The following is a 21753-nucleotide window of genomic DNA, read 5'->3' as shown; positions in this document are numbered from 1 at the left end:
GATAATGATAATAATAATATAAAAAAGGATAATCATGACAATATAATAATAGCAATAGTGATGCTAATAACAATAATAATGATACTACTGTAACACTAATAATGATGAGGATCATTAATTATAATAATTAACAGTGATAATAATAAAACTGATCATGCTAATTATCACAAGAACCATAATAATAATAATCATCATAATGATTATGACATTGGTGATGATAATATGCATTGCACCTGGCAAAGTAAGGATTTAAGAAAATTAAGAACATGAGAATAAACACTTTGAATCTTAAATGTTGATAAAATGTAGTAATAATGATCATAATTACAAAAAAATAACAACATAAATACAAAAAAAAATAGCAATGACGATAACAATAACAATGATAGGGATTATGATGACCATAACTATAATAATAATGATGATAATAATAATAATATTTAGCACTTGATTAAATATAGACCCCACAGCACCCCCTGGTGTCCCGGAGGTCACCCTCTCATTAGATTTGCTCTATTTATACATTTCCCTGGCAGCTCCTCACAGAGAGGAGGAGGGGGGTGTATGAAGACGTCAGCGACCCCCCACCCCTCCACCCACCCCGGCCCCCACCCCCGACCTCTCAGACCGCAGCATTTTTCCCACGTTCGTCAGCTGTGGAGGAAATGTCTCATGTGTCTGGGAGGGAGGGCGGTCGGGGGCCAGGCCCGACGAACCCCGCCGCACATCTGGAGATGCTCACCCGTTACCGTGACGACCCAAAACATCGCCACCCCAACCCCCCTCCGTCTTTTTGTGCATCCTTGCCGTCTGAGTTCCTGATCCTCCATGCCAGGTCGGCCAGGTTTGTTTACACTTCGGTTGCCCCTCGTGATGCGTCCAGGTGTCCTTCATTGATCTGATCATGCAATTATTCCCTCATCAGATATCGAACCTCTCGTTGCGGGTCGACATCTGTAGCGATGGCGACAGATGGGTGGCTTCGCTGTGATTTTATATTGCGGATATACATTATTTTTACATATGTATTTATTATTTCACTTATTTTTATGGCAAAATAAGCAATTTTTCTAGGGTGGCAACCAACTAGAGCATAGCATTCTGTATCCTAGCCTCTGATTGGCTCAGCAACATAAGTATCACTCTCTGCATCTTGGCCCGTGTTACCAAGCATTGCTCTGCAGTGTTTCTATAGAATTATATAGACAGTGTTTATAAGAGTGTGGGGAGCGTCTTAAAGCTTATATATTAGTAATAAAATAAAAATATGGTCACCACATTGTGGTTTTTGGTTTATCCCAGCTGGTTCTGGAATGTAACCCTCGCTACAGATAAGAGACCATGAGTGATGTACATAGATACATCTTTCCTGGAGCCAATTTAGCTAAAGAGAACATCTCACCTCTCACTTGTGACAATTTGTCTGACTTTATGATTTTCACAAGACAAATGTAAATTGTGACAATCGTCGAGTCACCTGTTCATTAAAATGGCTCACCTTAGGTATCATTGCAAAAGTTGACCATTCAACCTGTACTCCACATGTCATGTGTCTCCTGGAGCCCAAGAAGCAGAAACCCCTGAACTTCCAGCACCATGATTATACAGCTAGATGTCGTGTCGGGACCTTTGAGGTCGGAGGTCGCCAAGGAGGAGGGGGGGGGGTCGACACCCGACCCCCTTTTGTCAAAGCGGGAGGATCGGATTCGGCTCTAAAAGGCATCGGTTGAACTCCTGGTCATCCTCAAAGGTCACGACGCATTTAACATACAAATTTATGTTGTCCATGATGAGTTTCAATTTTAATGTTGGTTTATAATTTGATTTTGCTTTATTTATTGCAGCTTTTCCTGATCAAAAACCAAAGTGAATTGGAAGGTCAATGCTATGCTATGAGGGGTTTTTTTATACACATTTTTGGGGATTTCTTTTCCTTCGATCATTTCATTCTTTGATTTTGGTCTCATTTTTAGGAGAAAATCTTCTGTACATTTATTCTCCTAACGTGAAGGTTTTGTGCCATTATTACAAACATACTCCACATTATCATAGTTGATTACTCATAAGTTACATATTTACTACATATTGGTCACCTCTTCATATTTTTAGATCATTAAATACATTTAATATTTTTTTATCAAGTTTTTGACCACCCAAGATCAAAATTTAATGATCGAATTAAAATGTATGTTTATATTTTAAAATCAACTCAAATGGGAAATTATCACATATCTCTAGTAGTAAATAGATTTGGCCTCTCATAAATAAAGCTTACTATTTATTAAGGTTTTATCTTTCAAATAATTTTACTAGATTTGCAGCAATATTTTAAAATATAAGTTTGTTTTGGTAAATTCTCTGGTCATTTATTTTTAAATTACAGTAGTTGCTTCGACTTTTTATTTTATTGGTTCCTCAATGTTGTTCCTGAACCAAAACAAATCTTCCTGAGAGAAACAATGGAAAAATGGCCAAATCCACTCCCAAACCGCCAAAATAAAAGTTTTTGGCCAATTTAGAAGTCAAAATCTGCCCAGAAAGGCCTTTGAAACTTCCTCTGAAAACAAGGAGAGAGAGTTCCACCCACCTGGAGGGTCTGCGCCGAGACTCCATGCTTTTTGAGGACTTGGTCGAACCCTGAAAAAAAAGAGAGAAACATCTTAAAAATATTTGTGAAGGAACACACTCCATTTTAGGGAGTTAGCATTTTTAGAAAAGCTACGGCAGAGGTCACAGAGTCCACCATCCTGTGGAGACATGAGTTAGCAGACTGGGATTGGTGCCACTGAGCTAGGTCTCCTTGCTAGCATTTTCACAGCGGTGAGTTTTCAGTCATTGAGAACTCCATTCTCCATGTTTTAGCAACATGTGGTTAGCAAGTACACCTATACATGTTTAACCCTCTCCAGGCAGATGTTGCAGATTTGCGACAGCTAAATGCTACTTAGCTAATTACGCCACAACTTAATTTGAGCCTGAGAGGGTTAAGAACTACATTATTCCAGCATGTGTTAAGTTGGCATACTCACCATGTTTTCATTGTGCTCAGTTAGCATGCACACCATATTTTTGAAGTCTTAATTTAGCTTATGCAGCTTTTTTTAAGAAATTGTTTTAGCGATGGTTAGTTAGCATGTATAGTATATCATTTTTAGCATTGTTTCGCTGGAATATATAACTTGTTTTTCAATATTTTGTGATCATGCACACCATGTTTTTCCCATGTGTAATTAGCATATGCATTTAGAAATATTATATATAACATATAATAAGTGGATAGTACACTTATCACTTACTAATCAAAGATTTCAAAAATCTTTGATTAGTATAAACGCCATCTTTTTGGAAATGTTTGCTTAGCATTTATGGCATCTTTTCAGTTAGCATTAGCAGCAAACATTCACCAACACTCATGCAACTAATGAGTCTGTAGATGTGACCTGAGCTAAACTAAGCTAAGCTACGACCGCTCAACTAAACACAACCTTTAGCATCTCTTCGTGCATTGACCATTGGATACTGATCACTCTGATTACTTAAATCATTGTATTTTATTTCCATCGTCCACAATGCTGCGGCAACATATGAGGAAGTGTGTGTGTGTGTGCAGCTTGGTAACACCACCCCCACACACCCACACACACACAAACCCCACCTGATCCCAGCCCAAGGAGGGAGGTCAGGGGTCATGTGGAGTCGTCCAATCCCCCGTGTTGTTGAGGTCACATGATAAGAGGAGGGCCTGTTTAACATCAGGGCCATTAGATTGGGCCGCTATGCTAGCAGCTGACAGTCTTTGAGAAGACCCACAAACACACGAACACACACACACACGCACACACACACACACACACACACACAAATACACACAAGCTCAAATAACTATAATAGAATTTACTTTTTTAAACATTTTTCATGTCGATTCCTCTGTCTCATTCTTGCATTTATTTACTCAACGTTTGGGTTTGTGCCACTTAAAAGATGTTCAATTCCCTTTTAATACACATACATACAACTCTATTACAAAATTAGCAGCACATTTACTTTTTTAGGATCAAATCTTCTCTTAATATTTGGGAATATAATTGTTTTTGTAATTTTTCTTTGCTTTTGCTAAACAAAATGAACATGTGGGGACAAAAAAGGAATTACATTTTTTTTTATTTAAATAATTTAACAATCAATGCAATTTGAACATGGGCAGTCGTTTGAGAAAGAATATGTTTTAGAAAAGACGGTGACTTTAGGTGACTCAGCCTAAATGTTCCAACATGTCGCGAGGGGCTACAAAGTGCCGAGTCGCCAGAGGACGACAGAGATGGATGGGCGACGGCCACAAAAGAGAGGGTTCAGACCGCCGGGCGGCGAGGTGGAGGAGGTTCAACAAAGGAAGTAGCGTTGAAAAAAAAACGCCAGCCAATAATAACTAAACACGTTCTGCAGCTATATCTGCTTTATATTTAAACCCTGCTGGGAGGAGCCCCGCAGACGGCCAGAGAATAGCTTGCGCACAAGTAAGCATGTGAGCTACATTAGCACTGTGCTACAAAACAACTGATGCTTAGAGCAGTGGCTATGGTTTTGTGAATGTTGGCAAGCAGGTCAGCGACATTGGCATCTGACTGGTCTGTTTCTGAAGACATTAATGTCTTGAAGGCTAACTTTAGCTGTGAAACAATAATGCTCTAAGTAGCAGCTAGTGTGCCGTGAACATTAGCAGGTGTGTCAGTGACATTAGCAGCTGACTGGTCAGTTTCTGAAGATGTTAACATCTTCAAGGCTAACTTTTTGGCATTGTGACAAATGAATTTCCCTATGAGGATCAACAAAGTTAATCTTATCTTATATTCACATTAGCTGCAATACAAACACAATGCTCTAAGCAGCAGCGAGCATGTTAAAAACGTTAGCAAGCATGTCAGCGACATAAGCATCCGACTGGTCTGATCTTGTTTGTGTACTTGTTGGTCAATTCTGTTCTTCCATTTTAAACATTAGACAACTTCAAGGCTAACAATAGCTGGGAAAAACACATGATGCTCTCGCCAATGTGTTAAAAATGTTAGCAAGCATGCCAGTGACATTAGCATCCGACTGGTCTGTTTGTAAAATGGATAATTTTCTGATGGCTAACATTAGCTACAATAAACATATGATGCTCTTTGTAGTACCTAGTGTGCTATGAATGTTAGCAAATATGTGAACAACATTAGCATCCAACTGGTCTGATCTTAGTTATTTGCTTGTCAATTTTGACCTTCTGTTTTAAACATTAGACTGATAGCTACCAGCTAACATTAGCTGGGAAACACTTGATGCTCTTTGTAGCAGCTAGTGTGCTATGAATATTAGCATGCATGTTAGCAGCTTTAGCATCAGCATTGGTCTGTTTTTGTTAGTCCCCTGGTGTTAAGAATAAGAGGGATAGCTTCTTCAAGGCTAACATAAGCTGCCAAAAAACTAGATGCTCTATGTAGCTGTTAGCGTGCATCAGCTAAACTAGCATTCACATGGGCATACAATCTAAAGTGTTAAGGATGGGGTTGCCATGGCGATGTTCAAATTACGGATAATTTGGGGTATGTTCTTTTTTTGCAAGGCTTGCTAGCGCACAGCTCACTAGTTCTCCGGGGGTTTGACGTAAGCTGTAATCGAAGCACTTAGCATGAACGCTAAGCAAGCTAAAGCAGCTGAGCTCCAGCATGGACATGCAAGAATGTTCTCATGCCCTCCGTGAGTGTGACGTTCCAATGCCGGGATGATATAAATAAAGTCATCTGAACGGGTTCCGATCACAAGCCCCACCCGGGGGGGACAGAGGGAGGTCGAATCCGAACGCTCCGTGAGAGGTCGTGAAAAATCAGGCATGAAATTAAGACTGAAACTTCCAATGAGTTCAATTGGAGGTGTGGGGGGGGGGGGGGGCGAGGGGGGGCGGTAAGTGGAGAATCTATTTTTAAGATGGGCAAACACTCCAAAAAAAAAAAAAAAAAATTCTCAAGACATTAAAAAATATTGGGAAATATTTTTCTGCATTTGACACATTTCATTAAAGAAGAGTAAATTCTAATGCCACAAGAAAGTGAGTGGAGCTCTTCATCAACGTGATCTTGAGGTTTCGGAGATAGAGGGGTATCTGGGAGGTCGTGGGTGGGGGTTGGGGGTGGTAGAGGGTAGGTGGTAGGAGGCAGGGGGTAGGAAGTGGGAGTCGAAGGGTGAGGGTGGGGGTGGGGGGGGGCGTCCTGAAGGCCTGTTTCCAGATGAAAACCATCTGTGGGAAGGTCGACTTTACAAGCAGCCCGTACAAATTAACCATCTGAGAAAAAAAAAAAAAAAAAAAAAAAAAAAAAGCGAGGGGAACGGGAGCGGAGGTGTGCAACGGCGGGGACGGAACGAAAGGGAGACGGACTTAAAAAGACCAGGAAAAAAAAAAAAAAAGATACATCACCCTCCCTCCCTCCCTACCTTCCTGAAAAGGTGTCCGGTGCTCCAGCGCCAAGCGCCCCTCAGCGAGGACAGCCTCTTCCTCAGGGAGCCTCCTCGCTCCATGTCCGCGGGAAAAGAGCCGCCGTCCGGCTCTGACGCCGCCGATGTCAGACCTCTCCCTTTTTTTTTCTCCCCCCCCCCTCTAACGCCGGAGGAGGAGAAGAAGAAGAAGAAGAAGAAGAAGAAGAAGTAGAAGAGAAGTTGAGAGGGAGGAGGGGGGGAAGAAAAAGAGCACTATTTCGGGCGGTGGGTCGCCGCGAGCCGGAGCTCTTCTCCTCCTTCCTCCTCTCCTTCTTCCCTCGTCTTTCTCTCTGTCCTCTCCCTCTCCCTCTCTCCTCCCACCCGGCCTCCCATCACGTTATCTCTCACCTCGTATTCAACTTTTCCCTCCCTTTTCTTCCAGCATGTGGTCCCTGATTCAAACCCTGTGTGTGTGTGTGTTTGTGTGTGTGTGTGTGTGTTCACGTAAACATCACATTCGGAGTGCCGAACATTTCATTTAACCTCTGGTTTAATAATATGCTAACATAGTCGTGATAATATGGTAAAACAGTAGTAAGAATATAGTTGTAAATGAGTAACAATATGGTTATAAGTGAGTATTAATATAGTTATATAGTGGTACTTGTATAGTAATGTAAAAGTAGCAATATTGTAATAATATAGATGCAATTATACAGTAATAATTCAATAACAACTCATTAATCTAGTTATATTGCCAGCAATAGAGCAGTAATGATATCGTAATATGGACATAATAATATGATAATATAGTAGTAATATTATATGTAATATAGTCATAACAATATCATTATGTAGTAATAATGAAATTGTAATATTTCAGCAGAAATGGAGTGATCTAGCAGTGGTATGGTAGCAATAGGATAATAATAATAAAGAAATCTACTACTGATGATATAGTGATATGGTAGTGATAATATAGGAAAATAACAGAAATAATAACATAGTATAATAATAGAAATTATAGTTATAATGTAACTACATAGTATAGTATAGTATAAGTACTATATGGCATAGAGTTACATATTACTGATAACAGAGTAGTACAGTAGTAATAAGTAACAAAGCAATCTAGCAAAAATATGATAATATGGTATAAAATGTGGTAATAATTGTAAATGTAATATGAATATATATATATATATTATTGATATTAATTAATATGAACAAAAACATTGATTTATACTAATAATCTTGATTTAAAAATGTCAAAAAAGGGAAAAAAATGCTGAAAACGTCATTTAAATGAGCTGTCAGGATATGATGTCATAGCCGATGGTCAGAAATGCAATTACTGACTTAATATATATGTCCAATTTTTTCCCAAGTAAGGGGTTTATAAAATAACTCAACTGAGGGTCCCGGGCCCTGAGAAGACGATGGGAGGGAAAGACAAGCGTAGAGCCGTGATTGGCCGAGACCACGGTCACATGACCAAACAACAACAAGCTGTGAATGGTCGCATACACCTGAAGGACAGAATTTAAAGGGTTGTCAAAGTGACAGGGGCCGACTATCAGTGATCACTGCGGCCCCCAGGAGCCGGGGAAGTACGCTTCTGAATTGAAGCATAACATTTTCGAGGTTAAATAAAAGAAATGTTTTGTTTGCTTGTTTTATTTTTATTGTTTTGTGTTTCAGCTGTTTGACTGGTTCACACCAGCCGGGTTCTATCTTTCCATACAGGGTAAATCAGAGGGCCCCCAAAACGCTAAGGGGCCCCACAGTAACTTGATAGCCCCAGAGTCATGATAAGACCCCAAAAGACACTTAAGGGCACCTCAGGAACGTGGGGACCCTCTGTCACTTGAGGCCCCCACAGTAACTATAGGGCTCCACAGTAAATTTTGGAAGCCAGCAGTCACCTAGGGGCCCTGTGGTAACTTGAACACCCGACAGTCATGACAGGACGACACAAGTCACTTGGGGACCAACAAGTCCCTTTGGAGCCCCACAGTAACTTGATGACCCAAAAGTCACTCATAGGGTTCCACAGTTACTGAGGGTCTTCGTAGAAACTTGAGGATCCAAAAGTCACTCAGGGGCCCAACAGTAACTTGACCGGACCCCACAAGACATTTAAGGCCCCCACAAACACTCTGGGGCCCCTCAGTCATGATGGAACCCAACAGCCGCTAGAGGCCCCCTTAGTCATGGGAGGACCCGGCAGTCAGTTAAAAGCCCCACAGTCAGGAGGGGGTCCACGGTAACGGACGGGCCCCACAGAAACATGGGGACCCAGCAGTCATTTAGGGGCCCCACAGTTACTTGAAGACCCCCACAGTCATGACAGGACCCTTCAAGTGACTTTGGCGCCCCTCCATCACGAGGGTACACCAACAGTCAATTGGGGACCAACAACTCACTTAAGTAACCCTAGAGTAACTTGATGGCCCCACAGTTATGACAGCAACACACAAATCACTCAGGGGCCCACAGTAATTTAATGGCTCCACACTTACGAGGTATCTGAAGGGCTCCAAATTAAACTTCACAACCCCACTGTCATTCTGGGACCCAGCAGTCATGAAAGATCCTCACAGCAACTTGAGGGCTCACAGAGCTCATTTCAATTTTCCAACAAAGTCAACCGCTTTCAGCAACTTCCAATAAAAGATAAAGAAACTTGAAACTTGGAAAAAAAAAAACCTAGAGTGTAATTTTACTTTAATTTAGATTGAATTGTAATTTATTTAATTTTGAACATAATTCTAAATTATTTTTGATAATAATCCATAAAGACTCTTTTTCTGTTTGTTTGTTTCAAGGGGAAAAAACGTGTTTGTAGATTCCGCACATTTAATTCATGTTTTTTTATTTTTTTCCTGTCCAAAGTGTTTCGGGAGCCGTCAGAACTCGCCTCCGCGAAAAAGAAAAAAAAAAACTGAAAAATAAACAAATAAATAAATGAATAAATAACTTCCCTGGACATATAGTAGTAATAAAGAAATAGCAACTGTTAAATATCTTAACAAACTGTGAACACACCGCCTGGTCCTAAAAGCGCATTCCTCGTTAACGACCCTTCCGATTGCGGCTCTGTAATAACGCTGTAATAGCATTGTAATAACATTGTAATAATGCTATTACACTGTAATAGCGTCATAATAAACATCCCGTAGCCTCAGACTGAACTGCAGCCGCGACGAGTCATGAGACGGAACGCAGCGATGCTCGGAGGCGATGAGGCGTGGTCGCACATCCTCCAGACGCTACACCACAAATCATGCCCATGAGCAGGCGGCTGCACGCAACCACACACACACACACATACACATATGCAGGATCATGCCTATAAACGCAAGCAGACATGTGATGGTGCGGTGTGTGTGTGTGAGAGAGTCATTCAAATCTGATCCTGCCCGCTTGGTACTTTAATGTAGAGGGAGTGTGCACGCACGCACGCACGCACGCACAGACACAGACACACACACACACACACACACACACACATACATACTTTCAATGTGGGCTTGTTTTTTGTTGTTTTTTTGAAGAAGCTGCTTGATCCTTTCTTTCCCAGACAAGTGACAAAATAAGGTGTGTGTCATCGACACCCTCCAGAGAGATTTTGTAATTTTTTTTAATTCAATAATGGACTTGGAAGCATGAACAATAATTTAAATTAATAAATAAGAATCATAATAATAAGAAGAAGTATGATAAAATCCAGTATTATTCAATTAAAACCATTTCATTTTTTTGTGCTTTTGACTAACTAATTTGGGACGATGTAAAATAGATTTTTCTATATTTTCTACTTATTTAATTTATCTATTTGTTTATTTATTTGGCATTTATATTTTTCTGAAAATACATTTACATTGTTTTAGAATTATTTTATCAAGAAAGCCTTCATGTCTAGTATAAGAATTTAACAATCTAAATTAAATAAAGATAGAAAAAAGAAACTTTGAGAAATTAAAAAAAAAAAAATCCAAAATGCTATAATTTTATCTCAATTTTCCCAAGAATTTCTTATTCTCCATTTAGTATTTAAGTGATTATCAATTATTATGATAATTATTTTTGGTTGTTTAACTGAATCAATATCAGCATGTTTGATTTGTATTCGAATAAAAATGCTGGTTTATTAATTAGCATTAGCTTAGCTTTCAAGCAGCGAAAGCGGGCGTGGTTGAGACAGCGTTGTGTGTGTGTTTGTGTGTGTGTTTGACACTCACCATGGTGTCCACATGTTTCAGAGGCAGGTCTCCACCGGTCGCCTGTTCATGAAGGAAGAGGAGAGAGTTGAAGGTCAGCACCTGTGATGACGTCACACCTCGGTCGGGTCACGTGCTCCAGCCGCACCATTCCTTGCCCTAATGTGGCGGCGAGCGTGCGTCTGAAATCCCCCCCGAGCAAATATTTACTCAAACCGACGAGCCTCCCTTCCATCGGGAGGCTCCAATCCAACGCCATATAAAGCAAAGGAGGCAGAGGTTGGAGGAGCAGGTGGGGGGGGAAGGGGGGGCAAGAAAAAGCAGAGAAAATGAAAAACAAAAACAAAATAAACGGTGGCGTCATGGCGTGCAGGGCCTGAGTGCAGGACCCCGGGGGCCTCGGGCAGGATCACCTCCAGGGGCCCCCCCCCCAAGGTCCACCCCACCGTCACTTTAAAGTGCATTCAAAGAGGACACGGGACTCAAATGCCCTCCCGCCAGTCAGCTTAGCATAATGATTGCTAGTTTGGGGTATCAGTTGCATGCGTCTGGGCAAAAGTTACCAAAGGCATGTTTCGGCAGCCATAAATACCACTGGGCATTGTCTCTTCATCGTTACTTTTTCAGAGTGGATAGCTAATCTGCTAGCTACTGAGAAGGTGTTAGCGATGCTATTCTTGGAAAAACAACATTCAGGCAAGTGCAACGGAGGACCCGCAGACAGTAGCCTATCCCTAAGATCAGGCCAAACAAGCTTTTAGAAATTACCTTGCATCTACCATGTAGATGGTTAGCTTGCCTCGCTAACAATAGCAATCAAAGTCAAACAGCAGAAATTAAAATCAACCCAAAACCCGCCGACAAGTGGGGCTACAAGATGTCGATTAAAATCTTCTTAGGAACGACTGACACAGGACTCAAATGCCCTCCCAGTAGTTAGCTTAGCATAATGATTGCTAGTTTTTGGTATTGGTAGCATGTGACAAAAGTTGCCAAAGGTACTGTTTTGACAGGCGTGAACATGATTTATGGTTTCTTAATCAGAGGCTATTTTCTTGGAGTAGAGAGCTAATCTGTAAGCTAGTGATCAGTAGTTGAAATATTTTTATCAGAGAAATCAAAGTTAGCTGAAGAAAACAAAATCATTCCAAATAAGGCTTCGTCCGCAGGTCAACAGAAATCTTTCAAGAGACGACCGTCGACCACCTTACGCTTCTAACTTTTCGATTAATATCATTTTTTTACATTTTCAATTTGATAATCAATCCATGGAATTAATCAATATTTTCACAAAAAATCAAATTAACAAGGTTATTACGCGTTTATTACACTCACGTGTTATTACTGTGTTATTAATCACGGTTAAACTCGAGTAATCGGGGATTCTCCGGCTGGTCATCCGCTGACATTCCTGAAGCTGACACTAAAAAAAGCCTCGGCAGGAACGTAAACTGTCGCTGCGGAGGCAAAATTATGGTCTGGCTGCCGAGGTTTGTCAGAGCGCCGGCTCCAAACTACAAAATCAACCGGGCCTCAGGCAGGGGAGACGGAAAACACCATACGGGTGGGATCGAGGATTAACAGGGGGAAAGGTGTGTGTATGTGTGTGTGTGCGCGTTGTGTGTGTGTGTGTGTGTGTGTGTGTGTGAGATGGGGGAAAAAAAATCAAGGCCAGGTCGTCAGCAAGGCTGGGAGTCAACAGCAACAGGCATCCTCTCACAAATACAGTCTTTGCGTATGTGTGTGTGTTTACCCAGAAAACACACGCACACACATGTCCTTCTCACAGTGATCTATTCTAACATGTGTATTTCCGCTTCGCACAATTGCAGCCAGATGGTTGTGTTTGTGTGTGTGTGTGTGTGTGTGTGTGTTTAATTCAGAAAGCAGGAGGAGAGGCGGAAAGAAGAAGCTTTAAGCCGCTGGTTCCCGTCACCTGATTGGCTACTGGGTCAGTCAGACGGATATGGCGGCGGGGGGGTAGGTGGTGCTGATGGCGGGGTTGGGGATCAGGGATCAGGGGTCCGAAGGGTTATGAGCAGGAAAACAGCAGAACCCGGTTCAGGGCTTTTATTCAGAGGCTTTCAGAAGAATTTGACAGTTCATGGAAGGGAGTCAGAACATTTACAGAGAATGGAGAGGGAGAAAAAAAGAGGGATGGAGGGACAGTCACTCTCTCAGTAGAGATGGAGTTTATAAACCCATGTCTTATTCAGAAGTAAAAATGGATTCGATCAATATCAATCAATCAATGAAGCGTCAGAAGGTCTCCATTCGACCAAAACCAGAATTAAACGACCCAAACACGTCCTGTCTACAGAAGGCAACACCGCGTTGCGTTCAGGGACCGTGGGAAACCGGAGAACCCGATAAGTACCGGCTGAGAGACATTATCTGTGTGACAGCTGTTGAGATAAGATGAGCTATTAAAACTGGTGTGTGTACAGGCGCGTGCTCGCGTACGTACGTACGTGCGTGCGTGCGTATTGTAAGGAAAGTCCCCGAGCTAAAAACATTTTTGGTATGATTTTTTTTTTTTATAATGATATCAAAATATTATTATACAAATATGTCATAAGAGTATTCAAAATATATGTAGTTCTTCAACTTTGTTTATTCATGCATTTGTTTTGCTTTATTTAGTCATTTTCTTAATTTACTTTATACATTTACTCATCTATAAATTATTATATAAACATATTTAACGTGATTTAATTACTTTATGACTTTATTTGCCTTAGTTTTTTAGTTATTTATAAACGTTATTTATTCATTTCCTGGTTTATTTATTTAACTTTGTTTATTTATTTAACTTTATGTCTTGATTTATTGATTTAACTTTACTTATTGGCATTTTTTTACTTATCTCAAAATCCCCCATTTTCAGGAAATTCATTGTCAGACTTTATCTTTTTTTAGATCAACCAATTATTTCAAGGCATGTGATTTGCCAGATTTTCAGGTTCATTATTTTAATGGCTGTGGGATGGCTAAACTGACAGCGCCCCCTTGTGTTTGGGAGGTCTGGCAGGGGTATAAACTGACTGCGCTCACAGTGTCACACACACTTTGAATCTGTGTGTGTGTGTGTGTGTGTGTGTGTGTGTTGATTGTGTGTTCTTGGTTTGAAGTACTGTGCTGTCAATAACGCCGAGGGGTCCCTGAACAGCCTGGGGTGACGCCGTGCAGGCTGGCACCATCTAACCCGAGGAAACGGATTCACGCCACAGCCCTTTCCGGTTCCTTACCATCCCATTACATACACACACACATACACACACACATACACACACACACACACACACACACACACACACACACACACTACCCAGAGGGTGTGTTCCTGTTTCTTTGGGCGGTGGCAGTTTGCACGGGCGGGGGGGGTCTCCAAAAATACCAGGGGTCCCTCCGGGGCTGGACAGCCGCGTGGGAAAAGACTTGTCGCCATGGTGACCTCTGACTCCATCCCCTTCCTGCTCCCACTGATACGAGTCCGCTGTTACATAATGTGACACGTGTGTGTGTGTGTGTGTTTTGCCTCCCCGCCCACAAGGACGCGGCGTGTTTACTGACACGTGTAGAGCATGTGAAGAAACAGGAAGTGACATTCAACCAATAAGCGCTCGCCTCACAGAGCTTTCGGCCAATCGGGGTTCGCACACCAAATATGGCCATATTTTCAAAATGAGGCGCTGGTTCTGTGGGGTGGCTCACAAACACACACACAAACACACACACATACTCATGCACGCACACACACCCCTTAGCAGCAGGACAGATGTGGTTACTAATTAATATTATTTGGGGGAGGAGCAACCCATGATGACATCACAGCTGAAGGGGCGGGGCTTAATCTGGAGGTATCATCTGTCAACCAGAGACATCCAATCATTCACCATCTCATTCACAGAACTCAGACAGGAGAGCATGGATGAGAACCCAGACCCCGTGATTGACAGCTGATCTTGTGATTGACAGGTGGTCGGACCATGACAACCTTTGACCCTTTGACCTTTAAGAGGTCAAAGTTCTCATAGAGACATCCCAAGGTGCGTACCAGCACGCCGCTCGCCAAGGGCACCTTCCCTCCATTACCATGACGCCGGCGGGCGGGGGGGCCGAAACCCATCCATCAGATGTGCGAGCCGCCGCGCATGTTCCCACGGAAACGGCTAAGTGCCCCCCCCACCGAAACAGCTAGCGTGTAAACACATGACGTAAGAACACGCATTCCGATGGCGGGGGGCTGAAGGGGGCATGGCGCTAATTGGACCATGACTCAGCAGCGTCCTGGCAGGCTCGCTAAGACAAGCCAGGTGAGGTAGGTGTTGGCGGTTTAACACGTGTGTATGTGTGTGTGTGAGTGAATGTGTGTGTATATGTTCATCGGATCGTGTGTTTCCAGGGGCCGCCACTCACTCGCTCCTCGGCCGCCACATTACCCTTGGTATTCCAATATGGTCGCCAAGGAGCGAGTGATTTGGACATCAGCTCACGAACACACTCTCACACAATAGCACAAACACACACACACACACACACACACAAACACACACACACACTCGCACACTTCTTTAACATCAGATGATCATCTCCATCGACAAACCAGGAAGTAGTCAGTGTTTCTGTTTGAGAAAAAGATATTTAAGTTGTCCCCACGAGTCTGTGAACAGAATGTGTGTTTGTGTGTGTGTGTGTGTGCATGCATGTCCACCATGTATTTGCATGTCCACACTGTGTGTGTGTGTGTGTGTGTGTGTGTCTGTCTGTCTGTCTGTGCGTGAAGATGCACAGTTCCCTCATCACAGAGGTTTGAAAGACACCTGTCAGTCACTCCAGCCCCCAACACACAGCCCCTTTGGGGGCGGGGCCAACACAGACTCCTCCCCCTTCGCCGCCATCATCACAGCAAGATGGGGAGTTCGTGCAACGTGAAAAAAAGAAAAACACGAAATACTTTCAGAGCGCGCACAGGAGGAGGAGGAGGAGGGCAGCACCGCGTCCAGCGGCATGACCAAAAAAGGCAAAGAGGCTAAGCGTGTTTCATATTTATTCTTTGAGTTTGCTTGCCCCCCTTCCCCACACACACACACACACACCATCTCCTTTTGGCTTGATCTTTTTGTCACCTCAGAAAAACTGATGGGATCTGATGGAACGCCTTCACTACCCCGCAAAACGGGAGATAATGAGCAAGAAAACGAAGTATAGAAATATTCTAATTATTACAGTTGGAAAAATTCTAGCATAAATTAAAAGCAAAATAATAACCACCAGAAAAAATGAACCGGAAACTATAAAAAACTGAAAAAAAAGGCCTGAAAATCAGCAGCGGAATAAAGCAGATTCAATTTGGAATTAAAGGCAACAATTTAGAAGGGAGAAAATTAATAACGTTGTAAAAGGGTGAGTAGAATAAGAAGGAGGGAAAAAGCAAACCGGGTTTTCCCCTCATGGAGGGACGAGTAACAGTTCACCCTCTCAGTTACACATCACATGGAGATGTACCACAATTCACCCTCTCATCCGCACATCATAGAGGCATCCAACCATTCATACACATGTTTTAGACATACAACATTCACCCTCTCATTTAGACAGCCATTCACCCTTTCATTCACACATCATATAGACATACAACTGTTCATATAGGAACATGCAGCCATTCACAAGTCTGATCGACATGCAACATTCAACCTCTCATTTAAACGTAATTTTAACAGCCATTCACCATTTCATTCTCACTTCATATAGGGACGTGCAGGCATTCACCCTTTCATTCAAAAGTCTGAAGGGACATGCAGCCATGAGCCCTCTCATTCACCCGTCCCGGTAACATAACATCTCCAATTAACGTCCTTGTTTGTGGACTGTGTATCTCAGTGCTACAGCAAGCATTAATGCTACTAGACGATGTAAACACCAAACAGAAAGCCACCAGTTGAAATCCGACTGAAAATCTTCTGGGTGTGAAGTGCAAGCGCTAACCACCGCTAACCACAGCTAACAGCCGCTACCGGCCGCTAACCATTGAAGAAGGGGAAGAGTTGTACTCACCAACTCATAGTTTGTGGCGGGAACGCAGGGGGAAGACACCTGGAAGACAAAGACAGGCCTCATAAGGACGTTGACGAAGACAAAAACGGGGTGACTCGCCTGCACATATGCACACACACACACACGCACACACATAAATGATGCTTGACGTCAAAAAAGGCAACACCCATAACAATTACAAGCAACAACTAGCATTGCGTATATGGAGCTAGTGATGACATTGCCATGGTTACAGCCCCATGTCCCCACCCCATTAGTGGGATGGACATTGAGACAAACTACCCTGCTGTTGCACTGGGCAACACACTGCTTCTACGCCTCCTGATTACACGGCTAATCGCTTCATTGTTCATCACATTAGCTTCGTTTCCTGAAGCTAACGGGCTTTAACCATCAATCGGTTTCGTCCAACGGATGTTAGCGGTTGCTAATTTACATCCCGGTTTGTCCCCTTAGCCCCCCCCCCATCACGCTGACGGACAAGTGACGAGGAGTCGAAACAGCTGGGGATGTGAGTCACGTTCAAACTCGTTATCTAACAGCTGTTGCGCGGGCAGTAAACAGGAAGCCACCCGTAATCAGATTAAGGCTCATAAAGCCGTTTATAAACAGCTGATGCGGCATCTATTTCCTGCCGCGGCCTGTAAGCGCCGTGGGCTTTGATCCATGGCGGCGGGGGTGGGACCCGGAAAACGTAATGGGAACCAAATGCTTCTCCTGCGCGACCACGGCCGTATCGCCAGCCTGCGAGGAAAATAAAAAAATAAAAATGACGGCACAGTGTCGGAATGCGGCGTCTGTTTTTCAGGATTTCATCTGGCAGTTGTGGAGCGGGTCTGGATACAGTATCTGCTTATCGCTAACAACAGCATGCTGATCTTGCCAGGGTCCGACGAGGGTTTGGGGGGTCTGGACAGTATCTCCACCTGACATCGGGGGGCACCTGGTCCAGGATGGGTGTCGGTATAGATTTAAACCGGGATTTGAGGCGAGGGTTTAACTAATCCAGGCTAATCCGAAGGTGAAGCCGCACTAACGAGTCTTACAGTCAGGCTAACACTTGTCATTGACATAAAGTAGCAGGACCTTCAGCCAATCAGAGAGGAGGAAGCTCTTTGCTAGTGTTTAGGGGACTTCCAGTGAGTGCAGAAGCTACAGTGTAAGAACCAATCACAGCAAAGGAAAGTGGTGTGAAGCAACCAATTGGAGCAAAAGGAAGCCGTCATAGATCCACCAGAATGGCCAATCAGAGTTGAGAAACTTGCAGTTGGAGCAAAGGATCTACCTCCTGAGAACCAATCACAGCAAGAGGACTGGGCTGAGGAACAACCAGTCAAAGCAACCAGTCTCAAGAGAACAAAAGGGAACATGGGACACAACAACCAATCAGAGCAAAGGACTGTGCAGTAGAACAACCAATCAGCGCAGAGATATGTGTTGTGAATTAATCAATCAGATCATAGAAATATGCCACAGAACAACCAATCACAGCAAAGGACCTTCCAATTACAGCAAGATGACCATACCATAGAACAACCAATCAGCACAGAGGAACAAGCTGTGATCGAACCATCATCACAGCACAGTCATGTGACAGCCAATCAGAGCAAGGGTATGTCCTGTGGAACAACTAAAGGAACATGAGGTGGATCAACCAATCAGAGCAAGAGGGCCATGCCATGGAGAAACCTATCAGACGAAAGGAACATGTGATAGAACAACCAATCAGAGCAAAGTAACATGCCAGGGGGCAACCAATCATGCTATTGGCCAGTCAAGCGATAACAGGTTGTGATTGGCTTGTTTGTAAAGCTGCTTGAAATGACGTGAATGTGGGGTCGGAGTTCAAAAGTAAAACACTTAGATGCCTCTAAGAAGTAGCAATGGGTTAAAAGGATGCCACTGGTGGGTTGCAGCCCTGTTTCACCCCTCTCGCCATTGCAGACGGCGCCTGCACCAGCCCTCGCCTCAGGCTCCGCCCACGCAGGTGTTTCCACTTGTATTCACGGTTGAGGAATGTGCAGCACCTGGCCATCTTCGCCATCATCCGCGAGGAATCCACCGACTCCGCTTCCACAGAAATGTGAAGGGAGGGGCCTGTTTTTGTTTTGTAGCCCTAGAAGAACCCGTCGAGAACCCCAATCTTCACCACCTCCACCCACGCCCATGACGTCATCCTGTGTTTTGACTAGCATAATGACATATGGATGCACGTCACTGTCAAATACACACACACGCACACGCACACACACACACACACACACACACACACAAAGTAAAGGTCAGATGGGGGGGTTGGGGGTGTCTGGTACGCCCCCAGTCAGAATACCCGACATTCTTCCACATGCTAATGCTAACAGCAGTGGTCTGAATGTGTATAAAATTGTAATAATAACAATATGAATATAAAATTAAGAATCATTTGCACATTTGTCCAAAACGCACATAGATTATAGATAACTATTCTAGCATCATATAATATTATATTAGAATGAGGCATTACTTTTTACTTGTTTAAGCAGCAAAAGAAGTCATAATAAAAATGAAAAAAATATAAAATAAGGAAAAATTTTAAGCAATAGAAAAATAAGAAAATAAAAATTAAAAAAAATAAGTTACACTGTTTTAGCATTATATCACTTGTTACTTGTTTATGCAGTGTTGGCATTGGCAATTTTATATTATTAAACAAAACAATCATAATGATAATAAAAAACACTATCATCATATGATATTATTTTAGCATTATATTTTACACACTAAATATATATATATATTTTTTATCAAAATAAGATACTATCATAATAATCAATCATTTTACCTTTATTCCAGAACACACGAAGAGTAACTACTTTTAGCCTGATATAATATTATTTTGGCCTCATATTAAAAATGATCTATTTGATTCAAGAAGAAACACATTTTCAAAATAAAATGATTTTAATAACAATAATAATTAGTAACAAATTGATAAAGGCCAATCATTTTCCAACACATCCGTAAAACTCTTAATGATTAAGACATCATGGTAGCATCGTTATTATTCTAACACATAATAAAATAAAATAAAGTAATCATGATAATGAAAACATAATAATAGAAGAAAACACTTACCCACATTACAAAACACAAAAAATAAGGCTAATCGTTTTTAGTAATACATTAGCCTTACATATCATTTCAGCATTATATTATGAATATATTTGTTTCTTGTTTCCACATCAGAAACATGTGATTTTCAAAATAATAGCATGAGCTTTGGAGACTTGGCACGTGTATTTCACGAGCTGGTTGATATTTAGCCTTCCTAGCGGTTACATCTCCTGGCCAGAACAAACAACCACAGTCACGGCGGAGAACCTGGTAGTAGACAACCGACACAGAGGCTTTGTCCGCCGCCGGCGGAGCGTGGGACACCGGCCCCCGCCGCGGCTGCATGTCGATGCTATCGAGGCTATTCAAATGAGCCTAATATAATAAGGCATAATTGTCCCGGTGGATTCCGAACATGCCTGCGCTAACAGCGTTAAACAGGGGCCCGTTTCCTGTTAGGCATTCGCAGCGGATGCCTGATGTCACCGTGCCAACCATCGCTAACAATGTAATGAGCTGGCTATTCCACGGGACATTTCAAACAACAAACCGACATTGCTTACGAGCAAGCGAGCAACGGCAACAAGCTACGATGATGCTGGTCGGGGAGTTCCCATATTAGGACACGAGCTAACCCTACCTAGGACGCCTAACATCGTGCCAAAAAATGCTCACGATGGATATAAACATCCTGATAGCCCCGTGTCACGATTGTATATCTAATAGCTAATCTGTTCCCATATAAGTACATGTTTACAGACCCTTGAAATGTCATCTCCAAGTTTTAGACCCCCAGAAAAATATGCGGAGAAAGAAAACCACTAAAAAAACTATTAATCTACCATAATAGCTGTTTACAGTGGTTAGTAAACTGCCCACCTGGGTTTACCCGTTAGCATGAGAGTTCCCCGCTTAATTTCAGTATGAGTACACCTGCATCTTTCTGTTGTTCTTCACTTGTCCCGCATTTGTACCTCTTTGAAAAAAAAAACGCTACGCATTTTTCAGGTTTGTAGTTATTTAGAGAAGGGATTTACTTCTACTACTCGCCAGGGCATTAAGTCTTTTGGGGGGGTAAAAGTTTGAGGGTGTTAACCTGCTAATCACAATGCAAATATAATAATATTTTTTCTACGTAAAAGTGTATTTTCCTTCCTCTGTACTTCTCGGAGATTATGAGTTGTGATCTGTTTTCTGTCCTTGACCTGCTATGCTGCTAATCCAGGGCTAGCTTTTAATAAGAGAACCCCTGAAGGTACGGGATCTGGAGATAAATGGGGGTTTGGGACTTCAAGGGACGACTGCAAGCATCATGTGCCAGATGTTAGCGTTATGCGGCTGCTGATCGCATCATGAGATGGCCACTAGCCTCCCCCGATTGTTGCTAGCCAGATGTGAACTCTGCATCACATGACTGTCGCTGGCGTCATGTGACGACTGCTAGCATCAAGTGACAACTGCTAGCATCATGCAGTGTCAGGTGACTGCTGCCAGCCTCATAAGATGGCCGCTACCCTATCCCAATGGTTACTAGCCAGATGTAAACTCTGCTTACATCCCGTGACAGTGAGTAACGTCATGTGACGGCTACTATCCAAATTGGTTGCTAGCGCCATGTGACAGAAGCTAACGTCCAGTGATGGTTACTAGTGCCAAATGACCACTGCAAGGCACATATGACAGCTGCTTGCCTAATGTAGCGGCTGCTAGTGTCATGTGACTGCTCCTAGCATCATAGCAGTTTCGCACCATATTTCCTGCGACGCCAGGATGCCTTATCTGGACGACAGTTGACATGTATGCATGATATCATCCATTTTATGCTAAAACTTCAGCTACAAAAGCGCATAGGAGGTGGGGGGGGGGGGGTTGTGAGCGACGTAATTAGCAATTTCAATTTTGACATCTGCGCATGCATGCAGAGACACGTAGA

General features: G+C 42.7%; 1 protein-coding gene across 16 annotated transcripts in view; it reads right to left on the bottom strand.

Moving 5' to 3' along the window:
* Window positions 1-21753, bottom strand: part of tns1b (tensin 1b) — a 113274-nt gene that overhangs the window by 44837 nt on the left and 46684 nt on the right. For 14 of the 16 annotated variants that reach the window (XM_086145390.1, XM_086145387.1, XM_086145380.1 and 11 more), the window contains 3 exons: window positions 16728-16766; window positions 10692-10733; window positions 2588-2637 (listed from right to left, as the gene is read on the bottom strand). In XM_086145390.1, the coding sequence (XP_086001516.1) occupies window positions 2588-2637; window positions 10692-10733; window positions 16728-16766 (131 nt within the window). Of the gene's footprint in view, window positions 1-2587; window positions 2638-6465; window positions 6590-10691; window positions 10734-16727; window positions 16767-21753 lie in introns of those variants that run through there. The other 2 variants (XM_086145394.1, XM_086145393.1) reach the window with 1 other exon arrangement.

The sequence above is a fragment of the Fistularia commersonii genome, chromosome 4, assembly GCF_037954325.1.
Source record: "Fistularia commersonii isolate RoL2024-O1a breed Wild chromosome 4, RoL_Fcom_v1.0, whole genome shotgun sequence".
NCBI classification, from domain to species: domain Eukaryota; kingdom Metazoa; phylum Chordata; class Actinopteri; order Syngnathiformes; family Fistulariidae; genus Fistularia; species Fistularia commersonii.
The sequence above is the reverse complement of the archived record's forward strand: the minus strand, read 5'-3'. Positions and strand labels throughout refer to the sequence as shown.